This window comes from Diorhabda carinulata, chromosome X (assembly GCF_026250575.1).
Source record: "Diorhabda carinulata isolate Delta chromosome X, icDioCari1.1, whole genome shotgun sequence".
NCBI lineage: Eukaryota > Metazoa > Arthropoda > Insecta > Coleoptera > Chrysomelidae > Diorhabda > Diorhabda carinulata.
The window spans coordinates 11,022,606-11,044,953 of NC_079472.1; the positions used below are offsets into that span (position 1 = coordinate 11,022,606).

A 22,348-nucleotide genomic window follows, 5' to 3' on the forward strand; every position below is an offset into this window, starting at 1 on the left:
TTCTGCATTTAATTAACACAGTTTAAAAAAAAAATCCAATATGTATAAAATCTGTGTAAATAAAACTCCTGACCAACGAAGCGTTTTCCCTAATTATTTGAATACACTTTAATGCTCTCTCGTCCTGTTCCTATAACCTATTTAATCCTAAGAGTCTAACCCGTATTAAAATTTACTCTTTCACGTTATCCTTTGTTCTTGTCCTTTTTGTAGTCCCTCATTTGTTATAAGAACACTTCTGCTGCCCGTATAAATTTCGAGAGAAATCTGAATCTGATGATAATTTGATTACTTGTCGAAACGTAGATCTTAAGTGGGCGGGAAAGGAAAATTTAGAGGGAAACTAATTTTGTCGGAAAATCTTCTAGTTCGCCAGATGAAAATTGAGTTTGGATCAAAGTAGAATGCAAGTTAATGCCAAATACCAGGGTTGATTGATTTTTTTTCAATGTATAATATTTTGAATGACTAATATGAGGGTCGTACGGTGGTTTTTGTATAAATTTTCAAATTTCCCACTAATACGACGCAAAGAAAATGTAAGTTAAGTGAAAAAAAAATAAAAAATTCACAATGATTTAAGAACGATAAATACGAGAGTCGTATTGTTTTTTATATAGAAAATTCAATTTTTGCAAATTAATTTTCAATTTCTTGAGAAAAAATTAACACACAGTGTTAAAACAGGCTAAAAAAGTACGAGGGTAGTTTGATTAACAGAATAGATTCACAATGTATTAAGAACTATTTATACGAGGGACGTACGATGTTTTTACAATTTAGAACAAAGTTTCTTCAAATTTTACGTTTAAAATTTCAGTTTAATGACCTTATAAATCGTTACGAGGTGCTGAAACAGGCAAATACGAGGGTCGTCTGATGTTTTTCTGTATAAATTTTCAAATTTCGCAAGGGAAATGTCAGTTCAATGAAGAGAAAATATTCACAATGTATTAAGAACGATGTATACGATTGTCGTACGATGTTTTTTCGATGTAAACAGCAGTTTCCTCGAACTTGGCGAATGAAATGTGGGTTTAGTGAATAAAAAACGGTCATATAATGCTAAGTACGGTGAATACGAAGTTGGTACGATATTTTTCAAAGTAAAACGCAGTTTCTTCGAATTTTACTTGAATGAACATAAACAGGTTGACGAGAAAAGTGAAAACGAGGGTCGTATGATTCTTTTTTTCCATATAAAATGTGCGAATGACGATAAATAAGATGTTTCAAAAACAAAATTATTAATAACAATATGAAATAGTGTCGATTGAACTTTCTACTTACTTGCTAAATCCTTTGTACACAGTCGCGTATGAACCTTCACCTAATTGTTCTAATTTAATATAAGCTTCTGATTTCCCGAAGGGTGAATCGCCCTAAAAATACATCAACGTCATTTTATCGATGTATATAGCATAGTTTATATAAAAACAAATCATTCGATTGAAAAGTTCATTGGAATCAATTTTTTTCAATTACTTTTTGTATTAAATCAAATTCAACTTTAAATTTTCGTCTTTCGTCAATTGTTAAAAACAAGAATTGAGAAATAGAGAAAAAAAAACATGAATAATATTTTCGCGCGATATTTTTTTTTTCAACATCAAACAATTATGGAAAAAGTGCTCGTTAAGCTTCCTGCTCTTTTTTTTCTGAAAATGCCTGAGGGCTTAAGCGGAAAATGAACAAAACATACACTCTTATTTACGTTTGTTTGAAGTGTTTCCGAGCAGACTAAAAACGTTCCCTTTTCGAATGTAAGTTTGCTAATATTAAAAAAAGGCATTTAAAGGAAAATTATAAAAAAAACATGATAATTTTAAGTAGTTTGGAATGTAAATTTGATTTCCACTCACCCCGAACGCCGAATATCGCTTCGTTCGTCGATGATCACCACCCTGATTGAGCAAAACTTCCGATTTAGGTCTCGGGGGTTTTCTCGGCCTCAGTATCACTTTAGTCTCTTCTCGAATATCTTCGTCTAATAATTTACTATCGCTAGAAACCGATAATTGCCTCTTGACCCTGTCGTGTCCACCGACATTATTCCATTCTGCGAAAACAAAGTAAACTAATAATAATAATAAATGAACGGACTATAACAATGGACGATAATAATTCCAAGGGAATTCTTATTATTAATGAACGGACTATAGCAAATCGCGAAATTAATAATCGAATAAATTTTATCGATGAATGGACTATAACAATAAATAATAACCTTATCAGTCGGATATTATTTTTAATGAACGCACTATAAGAATAAGCGAAATTGATACTCGGTGAATTTTATTGTTGAAGGGACTATAAAAATGAAAAAATTAATTTGAGAGGAATTTTTATTACAGATGAATCGACTGTATCACTTTTAGTTATTGATATTCGGAAAATTTTTATTAATAATGAACGGACTATAGGCGTATATAATGTTAGTATTATAAATGAACCGACTATACTAATAAACGACGATCATTTCAAACGAACTTTTATTATAAATGAACGGACTATCAAAACAAAAGAATTGAACAACCGAATAATTTTTAAGGATAAACGGACTATAAAAATAAAAAATACTAGTTCTTATTACAAATGAACGGACTATAGCAATTCGCGAAATTAATAATCGGAAAAATTTTATAGATGAATGGACTACAACAATAAATAACAATACTATTAGTGGGACTATTATTAGAGATGAACGGACTATACCAATTTGGGAATTAAATTTCAGAAAAATCTTATTTTTAATGAACAGACTATAAGAATAAGTGAAATTGATACTCGGTGAATTTTATGGTTGAACGGACTATAAAAATAAACAGAATTGAGAGTAATTTTAATTATAGATGACTCGACTATACCAATTAAGCGATATTTATTATAAATTAAAGGATAATAACAATAAACGAAAATTATTTTAGAATTATTATTACAAATGAACCACTTTAGATATAAATTTTTGGGAAAATTCTTATTAATAATGAACGGACTATAAACGTGAGATGTGTTACTATTATAAATGAACCGACTATACTAATATACGACCATTATTTTAGACGAATTTTTATAGATAAACGGACTATAAAAATAAAAAATACTAGTTCTTATTACAAATGAACGGACTATAGCAAATCGCGGAATTAATAATCGGACAACTTTCATAGATAAATGGACTGAGTAAGCATCGGTTGGACTATTAATATAGGTAGGTGAACGGACTATACCAATTTTAGATTTAATATTCAGGACTATAAAAATGAGTGTTATTGATGAATTTTTATGTTTGAACGGACTATAAAAATAAACAAAATTATTTTGAAAGGAATTTTCATTACAGATGAATTGACTATACCAATTAAACGGTATTTATTATAAATAAACGGATTATAACAATAAACGAAACTTATTTTAGAATTATTATTATAGATGAACAGACTATACCACTTTTAGATATTGTTAATCGGAAAATTATTGAATGAACCGACTATACTAATATACGACAATCATTTCAGAGAAATTTTCATTATAAATGAACAGATTATCAAAACAAGTGGATTGGATAATCGAAAAATTTTTATAGATAAACGGACTATAAAAATCAATATATCAATTTTAGATATTGATAATCGGGGAATTATAAATGAACGGACTATACCAATTATATATATTAATATTCAGGGAATTGTAAATGAACGGACTATAGAAATAAACTAAACTCATTTTAGGAGAAACCATATTCTAGATGAATCGGTTATAAATAAACAAAACTAAAATTCGAATACGTCTCGGAATGAACGGACTATACATATAATCTTCATCTCTCTTTTGAAATTTATTTGTGTTTTCTGATTCCCCATTCAATTTTACATAAAAGAGTGTCTTGAGGGTGAATAAGAAGCTTTGCATTGTAGACTTGAAATTATGGATGTGCACATTTTAAGAGGGTTGTTATACAGATGTATTTAAAATATACAAGTGGTAATCATAAATTTCATTAAATAATTATAAACAATGATATTTCTCAATTTGGTAATGGGATGATTAAATTGTACTGATGAGGACTAAGAAGATCAAACCGCTTACGTAATTCCGTTAAAGATTCAATAATCGTGTGGCACATAGACAATAAAGTAATTGTTAGTTATACAGAGAGGAGAGAAAATGGGAAAGTGGAAAAAAATCACAAGCATAAATTTTTTTATAGATATTTTACTCAATTCTAAATTTATATACGAAATTTCGTTTTTTAAATATTTGTTAATGAATATGGCTTCCTGAGATGTAGGATATAACTTCAAAATTTATCGAGAACATATTATTAACAAGATTGGGGATAATTTATAAGTCGATTTTTTTAATTTACACTAAGAAAAATCATTCAAATATTAATGTAAATCATATTGAAAAATCTTCAATAAATTTTGGTTAGATTAAATATTTATAAACGGCCAAATTTCGTTATTGAAAAATCTTCTAGCGTGCAGAATATAAAGGCGTTATTGGAAACCACTTCCGAAGTTTCCATATCGCATATAAAAGCTTCTCAATATCGCCCAGAGCTCGCCCAAACCAAACACAATTATTCCAGGAGAACGTCCTCGATATATACGAGGGTCTATCTATAGTTATCATCAATCAACGGTGCAAAAACGCTAAAATTAATGTCGAACATTTACACAGTTTTGTGAAAAGTCGCAAAAATGAAGAAAAAAAATATTTTTCACTAAAATTTTTCGTAAAAAAAGGTTTATACGAAATTTTAAGAAAATACAGGTATATAAATATAATTATAAAATTTGTTGAGTTTTGGGTGATGTAATCATATCCATTATAGATTATTTTTAGGTGAACCAACTATATCAGTTTTAGATATTAATATTCGGGAAACTTTTATTATTAATAAACGGACTATAGATATACGAGAAATAATAGTCGGAAAATTTTAATAGATGAATGGACTATAGAAATAAATAAAACTAATATCAATTACCAGCTGATTGTGCGCTCCGCATTGAACCCATTTCTCCGCTTGGACCGTAAGTGGAATACTCGCCTAAAAATTGAGAAATTTTTTATTTATTTTCAATTTTTTTTTAATATCAGAAACACAGTAAAATCATCAATACCTATAGTTACTATATTATTCTATAGCTAGGACCATGGTAGTAGTCAAAGACTAGGAAATGAAAATACTAAAATTAGCGAAGTAGTAGGCATTTCAAAAAATACCGAATCCAAATCTTTTTATTTTGTTGGAACCACCCTCGTAGGTCAAATTACGTCATGAGTACATCAAAGTGGCAACTATGAACTAAAGCAACATAAAAATTCATTAAAGAATCTTTTTCCATGATGAACATGACATAACTCGAATATGACAGTGTTTCTGGATTGAAATTATATACAGTGTGTCCCCGGGTGAAATATCCTAAAGGTGAAAATTTCGAACTTTATGCAAAATTTTTGTAAGAGATAAAGAAAACGTGATATATCATTGAAAAGTAAATAAAACCATATACAGATAGTTAAAATTATGTACAGTATGTCCCCAGGTGAAATACTCTAAAGTTGAAAATTTAGAATTTCATGAAAAATTTTGTAAGAGATAAAAAAATGTGGAATAACATTCCAAACTTGACAAAACCACATACAGAGAGTGAAAATTGTATACGGGATGTCCTCGTGTGAAATACCCTAAAGGCGAAAATTTCGAATTTCATAAAAAATTTTTCGTAAAAGAAAAAAACGTGAAAAAACATTTGAAGCTTAACAAAACCATAGAGGTTCTTTAAATTTTATAAGAGATCCAGTTTAGATACGAGGGCTGTTTGAAAAGTTTCCTATCTAATAAAGAAACAAGATATTTTTCTTCCCAATCATATTTTATAACACAATATTGACATCTTCAGGTACAAATCGGAAATTTGTCAAATAACCCTCGTACCTTTCTATAAACAAGTGATCCCACATAATAACCAGAGCTGGAGCATTTGGAGGAATTTAAAACATGACGATTGAGGACAATTTACCAGTATAATTAAGTTGTATCCCTAAGGATTTATAGGGCCACAAAATTGGTTAGAAAATATCGAAAAATGTCAATTTCTTTGTAACCTTATTATTTAAAAATACCAAATTTGGTATGAGATTGTTAGCGGTTTAAGTAATGGTAAGTAGAAAGCGATACAGGGTGAATTATGATGACTTAACCTTAAAATTTCACATCAGTTTTTCTATCTGGCAATGGATTTGAAAAAAATATTATTTGCATTATTTGAGATTCAATTTAATCTAAAAACAAATTAATAATATTGTAGAAGATCATGGACACTTAGAATTTGAAAAAATTGTCCCGATAGTCATATATTTGGCTCCCCTATACGCATCTTCATCACTTTTTATTTATTTACACAAAATTTTAATTAATTTTATTCCAGAAATAATTTTCAATAAAAAAACTAGTCGTATAGCGATAATTTTACATCACCAGACCTCCATCCGGTTAATATTTGTCTTATTTAAAATTAGATGTTTGTAAACAAAACTTTCTATTGAAAAATTGTTATGCTTGTGATCTACCTAGGAACCTTTTAGGAAATTTCATTGTTATGAACGTAAATTTCGGGTTAAGAGGAAGCCGATTTGAATATCAAATACGAATCGGTCCTTTGTGATTTCTCCATTCTTTGAAAATCCAGTCTGTCGTACCTATTTCATCGATCCGATGAGAATATATTTTCATACGAGGATACTAGGAATGTCTGGCATTCAAGAAAATTTTCAATAGACGTTTACGAGTCTACGAGGGATGAGCGGGGAGCAAAAAATGGATGTTTCAGTATTTGTTTACCTACTACAGGGATCTTTATAGTACCATCTGGTATAAAATGTCGAGTTGAACAATCATAAAACCCAAATTTGGTACCCATTCTACGTTCTGATTAAAATGAGGACAATCGACTTTCTTATCGCCCCTCGTAAGACTGTCATTTATAAAAACGTATTTCATTAATATTCTAATTTTTATTAGAACTGACTATATATTTTACGTTAATTGTTTTGGTGCCATTTACGTAACATAAAACATTAAAAAATAAAATTTGGAATCCCAAAATCGGTACATTGGTAACCATGATAAATAATTAACTTTACCCAAAGGAGGATTTTTTTGCTACATATTGAATAATAATATGATCAACTTTTCATATTTAAACCTGCATGTTATCTCGTTCAAGGCACTTGGAACAAACGTCCTAACAACCTACAAGATGTTTTAATATGACAAATGACAGTGACATGTGACAGAAAACATTTCAATGTGACAAACGCAAGATGTTTCAGAACAAAAAATGATGACAAGTGATAAAGACGTTTTATTGCAGTAGAAAACAGTGACATGTTACACAAGACGTTTAATTGTGACATCTGACAAATGACATATAATAAAAGACATTTTAGTACCATAAATGGCAATGACAAGTGAAACAAGTTGTTTCACAACAGATGACAGTGACATGCAAATCAATATGATTTAATGCGTAAAACGACTGTGACATGTGACTCGTGATCTTTTAGTTCGACAAATGACAGTGACAAGTGACACAAGATGTTTTATTGCAATAAAAGACAGTGCAAATTGATATAAGACGTTTTATTGTAACAAATGACAGTGACATGTAACACAAGACGGTTAAATATAACAAATGACAGTGAAATGTGACGCGAAATGTTTTATTGCATTAAACGACAGTGACTCATGATCTTTTAGTTCGACAAATGACATTGACAAGTGACACAAGATGTTTTATTGCAAAAAAGACAATGCAAAGTGATATAAAACGTTTTAATGCAACAAATGACAGTGATATGTGGCGCGGGATGTTTTATTGTCATAAACGACAGTGACATGAGACAAAGGACATGTAATACAAGACATTTTAGTGCATAAATTAGAATGACAAATGACACAAGATGTTTTAACGCTTACGACTGTGACATTTGACTCGTAACAGCATTGACAAGTGACACAATACGTTTTACTGCGATAAATAACAGAGACATGTGACTTGAAACGTTTAATTGTAACAAATGACAATGACAAGTGACAGAAAACGTTTTATTGCAATAAATGACTGTGATATGTAACACAAGATGTTTTAGTGTGACAAATGACAGTTATATGTCATACAAAAAGTGTTAGTGTAATAAAAAGACCGCGATATGTGATACTAGAGTTTTTAGTAACAGTTAAATGTCCCTAATATTTTGAAAAATTCGACTTACCGTATCTAATATTCTTTCCGGCAGGTATATTTCCATTTGGTTCTAGTCGATCAAGAAATTCATCACTGTAACCATTGTAAGGTAATTTACCGTGGTGGTTGTGTTCTTCCGCTTCTTCCTTCGATACGGCTGAAAAAAAAAATAAAATACAATTTCATATAACAAGATAATCCCAGAAGTACCTGGTCCAACAAAGAAAACACAGATTTTGGAAAAACATATAATTATTTTTCAACGTAATCTCCTTTTTAGCCCCATACACTTTTCTTAGCGATGTTCAATAAGTTCGTCACCTCTTTATAGTTGGAAAATCTTTGACTACCGAGTCATTTTTTGAAGTTTGGGGAATAGAAAATAATCCGAGGAGGCTAAATCTGGCAACTAGGGTGCTTGAGGTAGCAATTCAAACTTTAATTCATTAATTGTGGCCATTGCAATAACGGATATGTGAGCTGGTGATTTATCTTAATGAAATGCGGTCGTCATGGCCTTGCCTGCAGATGAAACGGTCTTTAAATTCTTTGGAGCCGGTTCTCCCTCACTCGATGGAAACGTCTTCACGACGCTGTTTTCGTTCCATTGAGAGCAAACGCGGCACCCATCTTGCGCCCAGCTTCCTCATGTCCAAATTTTTAGTTAATATGCCTACTATGTCTTGTAGTTCGCGCTCTTCCAGTCAAAGACCATCCAGTGGATTTTCTTCGAGATTTATGGAGTCGTTAACTAATTTGGTCGACCATTGCGATTACGAAAAATCATCTAAATTGGAATGCTTATCTTACGCAAATTTCAATCTCCGAAGACGATAATTTAGTTACAGAAACGTGCGTCAGACAATGTGTTTAGTGAAAAATAATCTTTTTACTGATTTTTTTTTAACCAAACCAAATTTAGTCTCTATTTGGTGATTCCTACACAAGGCTTGAACAAATTATTTCATTATATTTCCCCTTCAGTGTAAACATCACATTTTGTTGATGTTTTGAAGGACGTGAATAATTGCCGACGTGTTGAAAGTTCAGTTACCACCCTTAGGTAGTAATAATTTTCTTCAAACTTGAAATAAATGCTGTATAGATTGTGTACTTTCTAATTCAGTGTTTTTTTCAAGCAACTACCGCCGGTCATTTCTATGTCAGGCCAGTTACTTTTTGGACGATCCTCGTAGATATTGTTAATTTTTCGACCTTCGTGACAAGTCTAGATCCCGTTAAAAGGACTAAAGCTAATGGAATTTGAAATTTATAGTGCTTCGTGACATTTTTCATTTTCATTAAAGTCTTACTAAACGATTTTGATATAAATTTTGAAATACAAGAACCGATCATTAATTTATTGGTGCGGATCCAACACCAAGCGTATTTTTCACTTTCCTAATTGGTGTCGAAATTCTCGCGACTCCCAGCGTCTCCGGTGTCCGTCCCTGAACTAGGTGAGATCGATAACGGGGTCACAGCACTATCCCGGAGTCTACATGTAGGTCATTTACACGTCGTAAGATGGTCGAATATTTTTTATGAATTTTATACAGGCTTAATACGATCCTGATGCGAAATAAAACGACGTTTGTTGTTCGTTGATTACTAGATGTAAAATTATTTTTTCGACATTTCATCTTCTAAAATTTAGTAATAGAATATACATAATTAGAACCCTTCCCTAATCAAATATGAAGGCGCGACTATGGCAGGTGTACTATGAGTCATCGACTGATGGTTAATCCAGAATTCGCCGGTATTTTCCAGTCCAGGTGAAGGGTGTTGCCGTACAAGGTTTTTTCTAGCAAGTAAACAAAGAAATACACATTTTTTTAAAAATAAAAATGATAAAAAAACCTTATCGGCGATTGGAGATTTTACCTCTTAATCGATATTACTCGATTCAAAAGCAATTTACAAATAAAAAAAGATATTTATGCCAATAAATTATAGAATTTATTACGATGAGACCCTTGGAAAATGATTAATTAGTAGTTAGTGAACTTATCATGTATATACGAGGGGTATACGGAATGTATTTCACGTACAAACAATAATTAATTGATTTAGATTTAAGGCCGGGACACATTTGTCCGATCTGAATCCGGTCCGAGATCGCAAGGGGTGAGTACACGCTTCCGACTTCTTTCGGATTTCCAGCTCTAGCTGGATACATTCACCACTCGTTTCGATTCAATTAAATTCGCGAAAGGTTCTGTGCGCAAAATTTCAGCAATTGCGAATTAGTCATGGTTGTTTAGATAGTCCAATCAACAACGGTAAAAAAAGTGTTAACTTTCTATTTATCCCATAAAGATTTGTATGAAAATTTAGATTTATTTATATTTATCCTATATTTCAAAATCTACCCTGTTACGAGGATTGCTTTTCCCTGGGCGTGAAACATTTTTCATTTAAAATAAGTTCGTAAATCGATAAATTGACTAATTCCAAGCAACTTTTGTTCTATTCGCAAATTAAATCGTCGATTTTCGGGCAAAAAACCACTTTTTTAGATTGTTTTTCGCGAATAAGTGGAAAAATGTACACTTAATCGAAAAACCTGCGGAAATCAAAATTGTAGCTTATAAAAAAACAAAAAAATCGTATAATTTACCAATTTTGCAGACCCAATACAAACGGAATTATTGCTTGTTGAAAGTTGATTGGTATTTTCTAACGATAAAATGGAAAATTTCTACGTACAATAACCGAATACCAATGCATTTTTCGTGGAAAACTTCATTCATATTCTAATAATATGCCCTGAGGGTTTGACCTATTTCGAGTTCTTATTTTTGAAAAAAATTGAGCTTGAAGTGAGAAAATTATTTTCGTAATTCAACTAAAAATCGTCCAAAATAACTCAAAAACTATCAATGATACGCAAAATTTTGTAGAGTAGAAAATTGTTTATTTTTCTTTTCCGAAAATTTTGGTTTTTTTTGTAGGATCAAAATTTAGTAAGATATGGCCATTTAAAATTTGCGTGCGTTCACGCAAAGCACTTTTTTACAAAAAAACTCAATTCCGTTTGTATTCGGTCTACATAATTTTTGGCTCTACAGGTTTTTCGATTAAGTGCATAATTTTCCACTCATCCGAGAAAAACAAGCTAAAAACGTGATTTTCACTTTCAGAAAAACGTAATACAACAAAAGTTGCTTAGAATTAATCACGTTATCTATATACGTACTTATCATGAAAGATTTTTTACCCCCGAGAAAGTGTGGCATCCGCCCCCAGAGAAAAGCAAACCTTCTGGATGGGAACACACGGGAAAATGATCATTGACTGGACTAAGAAGAGGAAAAAAATCAGAGAGATTTCATGGAGAACAGGGAAATATGCAGATTTTGGGTCATCCTGAATTATTACTGATATATTCCGGTTATACCGGAGCCGGACCCAAACTTCGTCATTTTAAACGGAATTTTATTAAATTTTTGGAATCTACGCGAAATTTCAATATAACTTTATATAGGGCATCGTATGCCAAAAGTTCACAATTTTTTAATTATTTCACATTTTCGAAATTTTTTTGACACTCGCAACCATCCACTAAAAAAATTATATTTCTAAGTGTAAGTGAGTCAGGTCTAATATTTTTGGGATTTGGACAAATAATACTTACAGCTTTCAAAATCTGTGACAACCTTGACAAAAATTTATATAGGGTGTTCAGAAAATGGTGCTATCTAAAAACTTCGAAAACTTAATTTTTTCAAATTGCAACAACCATTTTTCTCTTTACCATTGGATTCTAAGAGGGCTTCGTTAGCAAATTTATATACCTCCAATTAACGGTTTTTGTAGAAACTTGAAAAAACTGAAATCTTCATGGTTTTTAACTGTCGGTTGTTTGGAGCGACCAAATAAAGCTAACTCGTCGTGAAGTACTATTCAATAAAACTATTAATCTTTTTTTTAAATATTTCCCTCTCAGAAACTCGTCTTTCTGTATGATCCTAGTCGGATCGGAAGGATACTTGATCCTACTAGGTCCGGTTTCGACGCACCTCTTGATGAACAATTTGCCATAGAAATTTTGTAGTTTTGACATTACGTCTAATATTTCCACATAGCATCCTAAGCAGATCCAGAATCAATAATTCCTATACATTATTCAAGTTTTTAAGACGTTTCCATGCAAGGCGGGCTCTACAAAGATGGATAGAGACGGTTGGCATGAGACAAGCAAAGACACATATAGACGGACCCCGCTCGTCACTCACCAAACAACTGCTTTAACTAAATAGGCGCGGAATCAGACTACCTTCACACCATGGATATCACGGATAATCCGGAGTGCCGCTGGTGCATGCTGGAGGACGAAACTGCAGACCACGTTATCTGTGAGTGCCCTGCAATCACACGGGCGCGGTTTAAACACTTGAGCAAACCTACAACCTGCCTAATGACATCAAAGGGTTCTCAAGCCGGCTACTCAAAGGACATCGGACTTTGGTGACGTCAAATGGGGCACGACGGGCCTATCCGAAGGTATAAGTGCTCAACGGCTTCACGGCCGTCCACACCTACAAACTATGATTCGTTATTCTTGTTTTGCCACCCAGATATAACGCGAAACTAATAAAAACTGTAATACTATAAATAACTTTGATTTGAATAAAAATAACATAACCTATAAATGGATTTAATCCCCCTCATAACTATCCAATTTACCTTTCAATCTCACGAGGTGCATGAGATTATTAAGATTGTCCCAGATTAATTTAGATAACGGTGAATACCACAGGGAGAGTCGAGGGAGAATTTTACCGCGGGCGTCGCGACACTTAACGTCGGTGTCGTCTCTCCACCGCATTTCTTGTAATTATGGTATCCACGCATAGTAATTAGGGCTCTGTTATCTTAATTCAATTAGAATGAAATTAATGGAAGATCCGTTTCATAAATATAAATTACACATACGAGGTGAGTGCTTAAAGTAGTAGCAGCGAGGAATTTTATTTTGGATGGGAGCTCTACCAAAAATTATTATATTATATAAGGGTTGTTTTTGTTTGAAAACGTTCCGACTTCAATTTGAAGTTGGGAAATACATTTACGCATGAGTTAACTAGACTTACAGCCATTTTGGATGTTTGTTGAATGTTTCTATTTTTAAAAAGCACTATTAATATGTAAATGAAATAAGAGTTTATGGAGTTCACCAAATGGTATTGGACAATCGTCGAATTGAATTTTTAAGCAATATGAGATGGATGTTTTGCGATTCATAACTATAGATGACGCCTAGACCTACCTTACAAAAAAAAACAGTCGAGAGTGTGGATTACAGAGGACAAATTTATTTCGAAGACGGTTCCATCGGCCGTACACTTTTCAAACAACTCTTGTATCATAAAATAAACATAAACGTATCATTTTTTGAACATACTGTATAGTCCGTACTCCGTTCTAAGCTCCCTGTTTTCTATTTAGTTAAGTAATGTGAAAATCGCCAAATTGATGGTAATTTTATTCCCTCATCCACAAGGTTAGTGACCCTCGAGGGATTATAAACAAATACGTAAAATTAATACCTAGGTTAAGTGTTTACATGGAAAATTACACTTCTAAGACGATTTCGTAAAGTTAAATGAATAAAATTTACATATTTAGATCGTTTTCTTCTTATATCATCCAATTTAGAATTTAATTATACGAAAAAAAATTCGAGATACAGAAAAAAATAGAAACCAAACGTTTTATTCCGATACAACATTGTTTCACATTTACGAGGATGGTCCCAGAAGTATCCTGACCAACAAAGAAAACACGAAAGTTTTGGACTTTTGACTCCATACACTCAGCGATGTTCAATATGTTCAATACCCTTTTTATAATAAGAATCGTCTAGCTCCTCAACATAGCCAGTTACTACCGACATCACCTCTTTATTGCTGGAAAATCTTTCACCACCGTGTCATTTTTTCTGGGAATAGGAAATGATCCGAGTGGGCTAAATCTGGTGAATAGGGTGCTTGAGATATCGGCTAAATCACCAACGAGCCTAAAACCCATTCTTGATGTAGCAAAAAGTGCTGTTAATACGTCCCTTAACGTTTTGATTGTTCTGCAAAGATAAACACCCACTTAAGAGCCTCCAGACTTGAACGGCGGGTCTTCTTGGGCCAACACCTTGGAAAACCCGGCCTTGGCAAACCGATAATGGCCCAAGCCTGGTTGAAATCTGGGTAACTTAGACCCGGCCATTCTATAATCACCCAAGCCTGGCTGAACTTTGGGTAACCCAACCTCGGCCATCCTATAGTCAGTCAGGCTTGGCAGAACTCTGAATAACTATATAAAGTTTTGTTCTAATTTATCCATAATAGATATCTTGACATTGAAAGTAATAATGAGATGCAGACCAGTCTTGGGTTTATCTAGGCAAACAGGCCTGGTCGAGGCTTGCAAACCAAGCGAGTGACATTGTTATCATCCCAGAGTCCCACCAAGACTGGGCCAATAACGGCTTCCAAGCTAGGGCCAGAGTTGTACATACTTGGTCCAAGACTGGGCCTATAATGGGCCCATCGTAAATTACTATATGGGCAGAGACACCTAGCATGAAACAAAAAAATCCTTACGTTTTAGACAGCTTAGCAAGTCAAGTAGGGATTGATAATGTTATCAATTGTTTTTCGTAATTTGCCAGACAAACAATTTACGATAATTTTCGGCCGATATTCCGAGTCGGAATTGGGCAGAAAAGCCTAAGAGAGAAAGAAGCAACATTCTAAAGAAAAAAGTGTAGTTCAAAAAACAAAACTGGGAAGTCTCAGAGAGTTTTCACCCGCTAAGGTTTGGAAATCATTATAGACGACGATAATGTTTTACTTTTGACGGGATTCAAAGGGAGAATAATAAGACTTTCAAGGTTTGTTCCAAACTGCTAATTTGGACCGTTTTGGAAACGTTTAAATTATATTTTCTGCGCTATCTCAGACTATGCACGTCGTCACGGTACCAAAGACTGTTTTTTGATGGTTTGGAACAAATCTATTATTGTGAGAAAGTTAATACAGAACTGTATTTTAAAAAAGTGTGTGTTAAATCTAGATTAATGCATAAAGAAAAAGCATCCTGAAGGAAGTTTCGTGTTATGAGTAGATAAGACAAGACACCAAGAACTACTGTGAAGTGTGAAAATTAAGTTAATTAAATTAGGAAAAGTTACAATATATGGATATTCCGAATGGGAAATTTTCTTTGGATCACTCTGTAACCGATAACAATTTTTTACCGATCGAACATGTACGATATTTACAATACAGTGTAAAGTTTACCGATATCCTTTGTATACAAAAATTATTTTATAGTGTTAATATACCGCATGAACATTTATTTACTGATACATACATATATATATATATATATATATATATATATATATATATACCTATACATATCTACACGGTTATGTATAGTTAAGAAAATTAAAAACAAACATATTATTACGACATACACGTGTTTGTTTGCTTGAATTGAAATCTTGGCCCGCTTTTACGAATACTTTCATTCAAATTCGAAATTATACAGGAACATAACCTCAATGATAATTCTTTTTTTTATATATATATACCTACAACGTATTCAATAGAAACAGCTATATCTTCACAGAACATAACTTTCCGTTTGTGTCCTCGTTAGACCGAGCCCTTTTCGATTTTTATTGTCGTTTATGGGAATCCAATGACCCGCGGTCGACCCTTAACCCCGTTGACGGGTCGTTTATCAAAATTCTGTTATTTTAACGATCATTTGTCACGGTTAGATGACGACAACAAATATGCCTGCTTTGGTAATCCCAAATAACAAAATATGAGATATTTCAGCGTTTAAATATACGAGGTGTAGCTACAATGATATATTTTCTCCTTCAATCGTCCCTTCCCTCAGAACGCACGCTGTTTTTTCTTTGACAGCTTCAACTGAATCAAATCCTGTTCTATTTAATGCATATTTGATCTTGGGAAAGAGATAGAAGTCGCCCGCGGTAAGATCCGGCGAATAAGGTGGATGGTTTAAGACTGTGATGTTGTACTTGGCTAAAAACCTGTTGACTGGCAGTTCGGAATATCAATTTCATGGATTCAATAATAGCACGAATACTTAATCATCTTTAATATCTTCTCGGCCATTTTAAAAACGCTGCGACGCGGTTGTTTCATGTGAAATTTCATAACAATTTTCTCGGAAAAACAAAATAAACAGTCCCTATAAAAACGAAGGCAACGGCTGCACTGATTTGTCTGCAGACACGGTAGACATCGCATTCGAAAAAGTATGCTTCAGGCTAAACAGCTGAAGGTCACTAATTTTTGAAGCATACATACTTTTTCTGTAGCAGCACTTGTCTCGTTACTTGATAATCGCACCTGGTATTTATTTTAAATATGGCGATTTTTTGAAATAATATTTGAAAATCGCGTCGTCACTCACACAATTCTAATAGAATTACATCGTTATGTCAAACACGTTTTTTGTAATAAAATTCTGAAATAAAACGTGACGTAAACGGTTTTGAATTGTGTCATTTCTTGTCAATTTGAATATTCAATTTTTAAATCGATGAATTTAATGTTTTTTACAGAAAATAACACAATTTGAAATCTCCGCAAATCTTTAATAATCATTTCTTAGACGATGAATACATGAGTATTAGAAAGCTCGGAATATATTTTGCCGCTTTCCCACAACGAAAACGCTCATAATCTAGCTGGCAACGACTTTCGTTCCACGTTGTTTCGTATAAAACAACAAAAATTTCTATCACAATAAAACATAAAAATATAGTGAAAAGGTACAAAAGAAATACGGAAGATTATGAAATAAATGTAGACTTCGACGAAATACTCTAAAAAAACAGTAGAAGAGAATTAGACTGCAAATAAATTAGAATTAGGGAAAATATATCAGAAACACATTGAATTAATAAACGTAGCCACTGATAAATAACGACAATCCACACAAATCCTTGAAAGGAAGACACGAATTCATAAAGGATGAAAAACGAAGTGATTGAAAAGAATCTAAACAGCATAAACAAGTTGACGAAACGGCAGCTGAAATGATGAAGTAAATATAGGAATAGAGTAGACGTTAAATGAAAGATTGATAGAAAAATGATAAGGAAGATAACAATAAAATCAAACAACAAGAAGTGGCGTGAATCGTGAAAATAGATGATATAGGGCTGGAAATATAATGGAAAATGGAGGGAGAGATGGTCGAAAAGAATTAGTTAGACCCAATAAATAATATAAGAGGCAAAAAAAAAGAAAAATAGGAGAATATGCGATTAAATCCATTTACGAGGGCCGTTTTTTTTTCAACTTCCGATCGCTCCGTGCAGACGCTACGCGGGCATTGTTGACATTCAGGCGTCAGTCGGCGTTGTGCTACAGCAAATATGTCCGCCATTATTGATGCTTCCGCCAAGTGTGATTCGTTTTATACAGACTGAAGGCCATAGTACTGCTGAAATCCATCGGAGAATAAGTCGTATGTATGGAGAAAACTGCATGAGTGTTGGTGTCGTACGTGAATGGTGTCGAAGGTTTAAAGATTAAGCATGATGAAGGGGGCCAAGGACGCATATCTGTCGTTTCAGATGACCTGGATCAACCAGCTGACAGAATGCTGCTTTGTCTAAGGAATTTCCAGAAGTTACAAGGTCTGTTTTGTACTCTTCTGTTACTGAACGGTTAGGCTACATTTGCGGTAACTTTCTTTGAAGAGGGTATTGAAAAGATTGTCCACAGATATGGCAAATATCTCAATCTTTTGTTAATAAAATTATCGTTTTATATGAACTTGTCTTATCAAATTTCTGAAAAGGAAATAACTTTATAGTTTTTTTTCGAAACTCTTTTAAAAAGTGATTTTTTTAATGTTCTGTCCCCCGAAATAAAATTTAACATATTTAAAGTATAAATCTTTCAAATTTACGCTAAATAGAATTAACGTCTTTTAATTTTAAGAGCGTTCCAGCTCATTTCTTCGAGTTCTCCATGATTTTTATGTAATAATTCAATTAAAACGGGGATTTTCTCTAGAAACCCATAATCAATTATGTCACTAATTAGCGCTACGAAATTATCCTGACGCGCGCGATCGGAGAACAAAGAACGTAAGTTCCTATAACTAATGGAATTTTGACTTGGTTATAAATTTTTTTATGGAATATATTACGAAAAATCGTCTAAATTGGAATTCTTATCTTACGCAAGTTTCAATCTCTGAAGACGATAATTTATTTACAGAAACGTGCGACAGACGTGAAAAATCATCTAGAACACTTTGTACTGTTTTTCCTTTTGAACCAAACCAAATTTGATCTTTATTCGGTGATCCCTACACAAGGTTTGAACGAATTATTTCATTATATTCTCCCTTAATTGTAAACAAAACATTTTGTACGATGTTTTGAAGGACGTGAATAATAATCACCAAAAAAGTATCAAATTACCTCGTCGACGAGTTGAAAGTTCAGTTACCACCTTTAGGTAGTAATAATTTTCGTCGTAGCGTCTTCAAACTTGAAATAAATGCTGTATAGATTGTGTACTTTCTAATCCAGTGTTTTTTTCAAGCAACTACCGCCGGTCATTTCTATGTCAGGCCAGTTACTTTTGGGACGATCCTCGTAGATATTGTTAACTTTTCGACCTTCGCGATAAGTCTAGATCCCGTTAAAAGGACTAAAGCTAATGGAATTTGAACACGTTTTGTGGATGTTTTGAAGGACGTGAATACTAATCACCAAAAAACTATCAAATTACCTCGTCGACGAGTTGAAAGTTCAGTTACCACCCTTAGGTAGTAATAATTTTTGTCATATGAAACGTGTACACCCTATATTAATCAAGTTATAACTAGAAACATTCATTAACAAAGTCAAACTACGAGGATGGTTCCAAAAGTATCTGGCTTAACAAAGAAAACTATTTATTTTCTAACGTAATTTCTTTTTAGCTCTAATCACTTTTCCCAGCGATATTCAATGTGATACTTTTTTTATAATATTAATCGTCAAGTTTATCAAAACAGACATTAACACCTCTTCATTGTTGGGAAATCTTTCACCACCGAAGCATTGTTTACTGTGGGAACAGAAAATAGTCCGAGGGGGTTAAATCTGGCGAATGGGTTGCATGAGGTAACATTACAAATATGAATTCATTAATTTTGATCATTAAAATAACGGATGTGTGATTTGGTGCATTGATCTTGATGAAACAACATTTTCTTCTTAGCCAAATACTGCCATTATTGCTCGATTTCTTCGCTCATAATTGCAATAAGTTCGCCGTTCATAGTTTTTCCTTTTTCAAGATAATCAACGAATATTATCCCACGCGCATCCTCAAAATCCGTCGCAATGACCTTGCCTGCATATGGAACGGTCTTTGCCTTATTGGGAGCTAGTTCACCCTTTTCAGTCTATTGTTTTGATTGTTCTCTTGTTTCGGGTGTGAAACTATGGACCCACGTCTTATCCATGGTTATAAAACCATTTATTTATATGTAACATTGCCAAACACTCAATGGCAACATCTTCACGATGCTGTTTTCGTTCCAATGTGAGCAAATGCGGCACCCAGCTTCCTCATGTCCAAATTTTCAGTTAACATGCGATGTATCGGACTTTTTGAAATGCCTACTATGTCTGCTAACTCGCGCAACTTCAGTCGACGATCATCCAGTACCGCTTTTTGATTTTCCTTCCACATTTCTGGAGTCGTCACCTCGTTTGGCCGATGCTGGTCTTCGCAGGTCGTACGGCATCGTTTAAACTACGCTATCCAATATTTTATTGTTGTTAACGAAGGATTAGTCTCACTTAGATTAGAATCTAGTTCAGATCTTATATTGGTTGGGCCAAATCCTTTCAAATAAAAGTATTGTATCACATAACGATCACTGAAAACTTTCACTACCGATTACTGCCAAACAAATACTAAACAACGTGGCGTCTTCAAACTTGAAGCATGTGCTGTATAGATTGTGTATTTTCTAATCCAGCAACTATCGCTATTTCTAGATCAGGCCAGGTACTTCTGGAACCATCCTCGTAACAGTGAATATCGCAGTTTATGATAAGACCTCCCGACTCCGAAACATTCTTATCCATTACTGATTGCTTGGAGTTCCCTCCGATATTCATTTCAGTACAATGGATAGAAAACATACCTGTTTCTCGAAAAATATCCGCACTTGAAAAAATTCATGTCTGTAAAACACGAATCACATCATGTGATACCGTGAAAAAGTCTTTGAATAATAAACTACTCTTGGTTGAACTAGCATTCTTTCAGTTCAGTTCAAATTTTGGTTGAAAAGTTAGAAGAAGAATCACCAAAGATTAGGGGATGATGAGGGAAGATATGGCACAGCACAACAAGGCACAAAACAGAAGAAGAAAGGAAAACTGTAAATAAAAAATCCTTAAGACTAAAGACTCTTAAAGAAAGCTTGCAGAAATGCTGCAGGGAATAGTTATATTCAAAAAATAACTTGGTGGATAATTATACTTGTATTTACGAAAATAAATATTCATCATCATAAAAGTGTTGTTTATTGACGAAATTTAAACCGGGATAATGTGAAAACCAGCCTGGAAAAACCGGAAGAAAGACGGGAATCAGATTTTTATACAGCAGATTTTTCGGAAAAGAACACCAGGTTTTCTGTGGTTTTCCTGTAACTTGGTGAAGCGGTTTACCAGCCAAAAGCATTCTGCGAGGTTGCCTCTGTGCCTTTTTATCCTTTCTCTTCTTTCTTTTTTGCCCTTTTTATTCTATTACAGTTCTAAATTCACCACAAATTAGTTTTGCGAAGAAATCTTTCTTATATCAGGTTCAAACCTAATATATCCCTTCGACAATATGAATATTGTCCCCATCCAAATACACACAACCCAACGAAGTCACGCCTCTTCGACTTTTGACTTCTTAGACCTTTTTTTTTGATAAATAATTAGTTTCAGTATTTATCAAACTGTGACTTGTTGGGATACATCCATTAAATCGTTTTTCAAGCATTTGACTTGTTGATACACATCCTAAACACTTGATTTAAAATATTTGACTTGTTTGGACACTTCCAGAGTTTATTTATTAATAATTTTTCATTCTTAGAAGCTTTTATATGTTTTTCTTGATATTTTCTTTAGTTTCAGGTCTCTTTTGATAGAAAATTTTTTCTTTATGTATCTACATATCTCCTAAACCATAAATTTTATCGAGTTAAACAAATAGTACATTTTTTTTAAATCGATTTAAAAAATTGTTTTTGCTATCTTTAGATTGTACAGGGTTGTTCATGTAAAAGAACTAGTCTGAATACTAGGAGGAACAATCTCTTAAGGTACTCAATCATCTACTCATTACCCTGAACACCCTGTATTTGTATTTTCAAAATTAGGTGACTTTTACTAATCATTACACGCTCCTTTACGCCCTTTACGTGTCTTCATCCATATTTTCTGATATTTAGTATCATAAAATAAGAAAAAAATTAAATTACAACAAATTTTAGTTACTGGATTTTTTAAATGTTCCAAATTAAAAACCCCCGTAAATTTAGAAAGTTCTCTAGTAAACAAAACGTCAAGTTGAGTCCTATAATATATAAATATAGAATATCAGATGAGGAACTGAAAATTTTACCCCGGGTGGACACAAAAAACGATACAATCTTTATCGAATTAAATACAAAGAAGGTAAGAAGACATGTCAGAATGAAATATCCCTAGTGTCGAGTAGAATTAAGGTTTTCTCATAGCACGCAATTCCAAATTTAATTATTTCGAATATTTTTCTCTTTTCCGTTACTGTTTACGAACGACCACATCTATCATACCAAATAACACTCGTGTAAATTTCAAAAACGACACTGATCCACGTCAGCTGATGTTTTTTTGAATTTATAAATAACAGATATTCGAATCAGTCGATTCAAATATGTTAGAATTTACCTCCAGTCTCTGAAGACGATAGCTTAGTTATCGAAACGTGCATCAGACAGTGTAATTGTAAGTATTGGTGTAAACAGTGTATTCAGTA

The 22,348-nt window shown here is 33.1% G+C and overlaps 1 protein-coding gene across 8 annotated transcripts in view; it reads right to left on the reverse strand.

The window, feature by feature from the left end:
• LOC130901918 (cyclin-dependent kinase 14) overlaps nt 1-22,348 on the reverse strand; it is a 73,692-nt gene that overhangs the window by 7,609 nt on the left and 43,735 nt on the right. For 6 of the 8 annotated variants that reach the window (XM_057813609.1, XM_057813606.1, XM_057813611.1 and 3 more), the window contains 4 exons: nt 8,290-8,418; nt 4,997-5,059; nt 1,863-2,059; nt 1,291-1,382 (listed from right to left, as the gene is read on the reverse strand). In XM_057813609.1, coding sequence (XP_057669592.1) covers nt 1,291-1,382; nt 1,863-2,059; nt 4,997-5,059; nt 8,290-8,418 — 481 coding nt within the window. The remainder of the gene's footprint in view (nt 1-1,290; nt 1,383-1,862; nt 2,060-4,996; nt 5,060-8,289; nt 8,419-22,348) is intronic. The other 2 variants (XM_057813608.1, XM_057813612.1) reach the window with 1 other exon arrangement.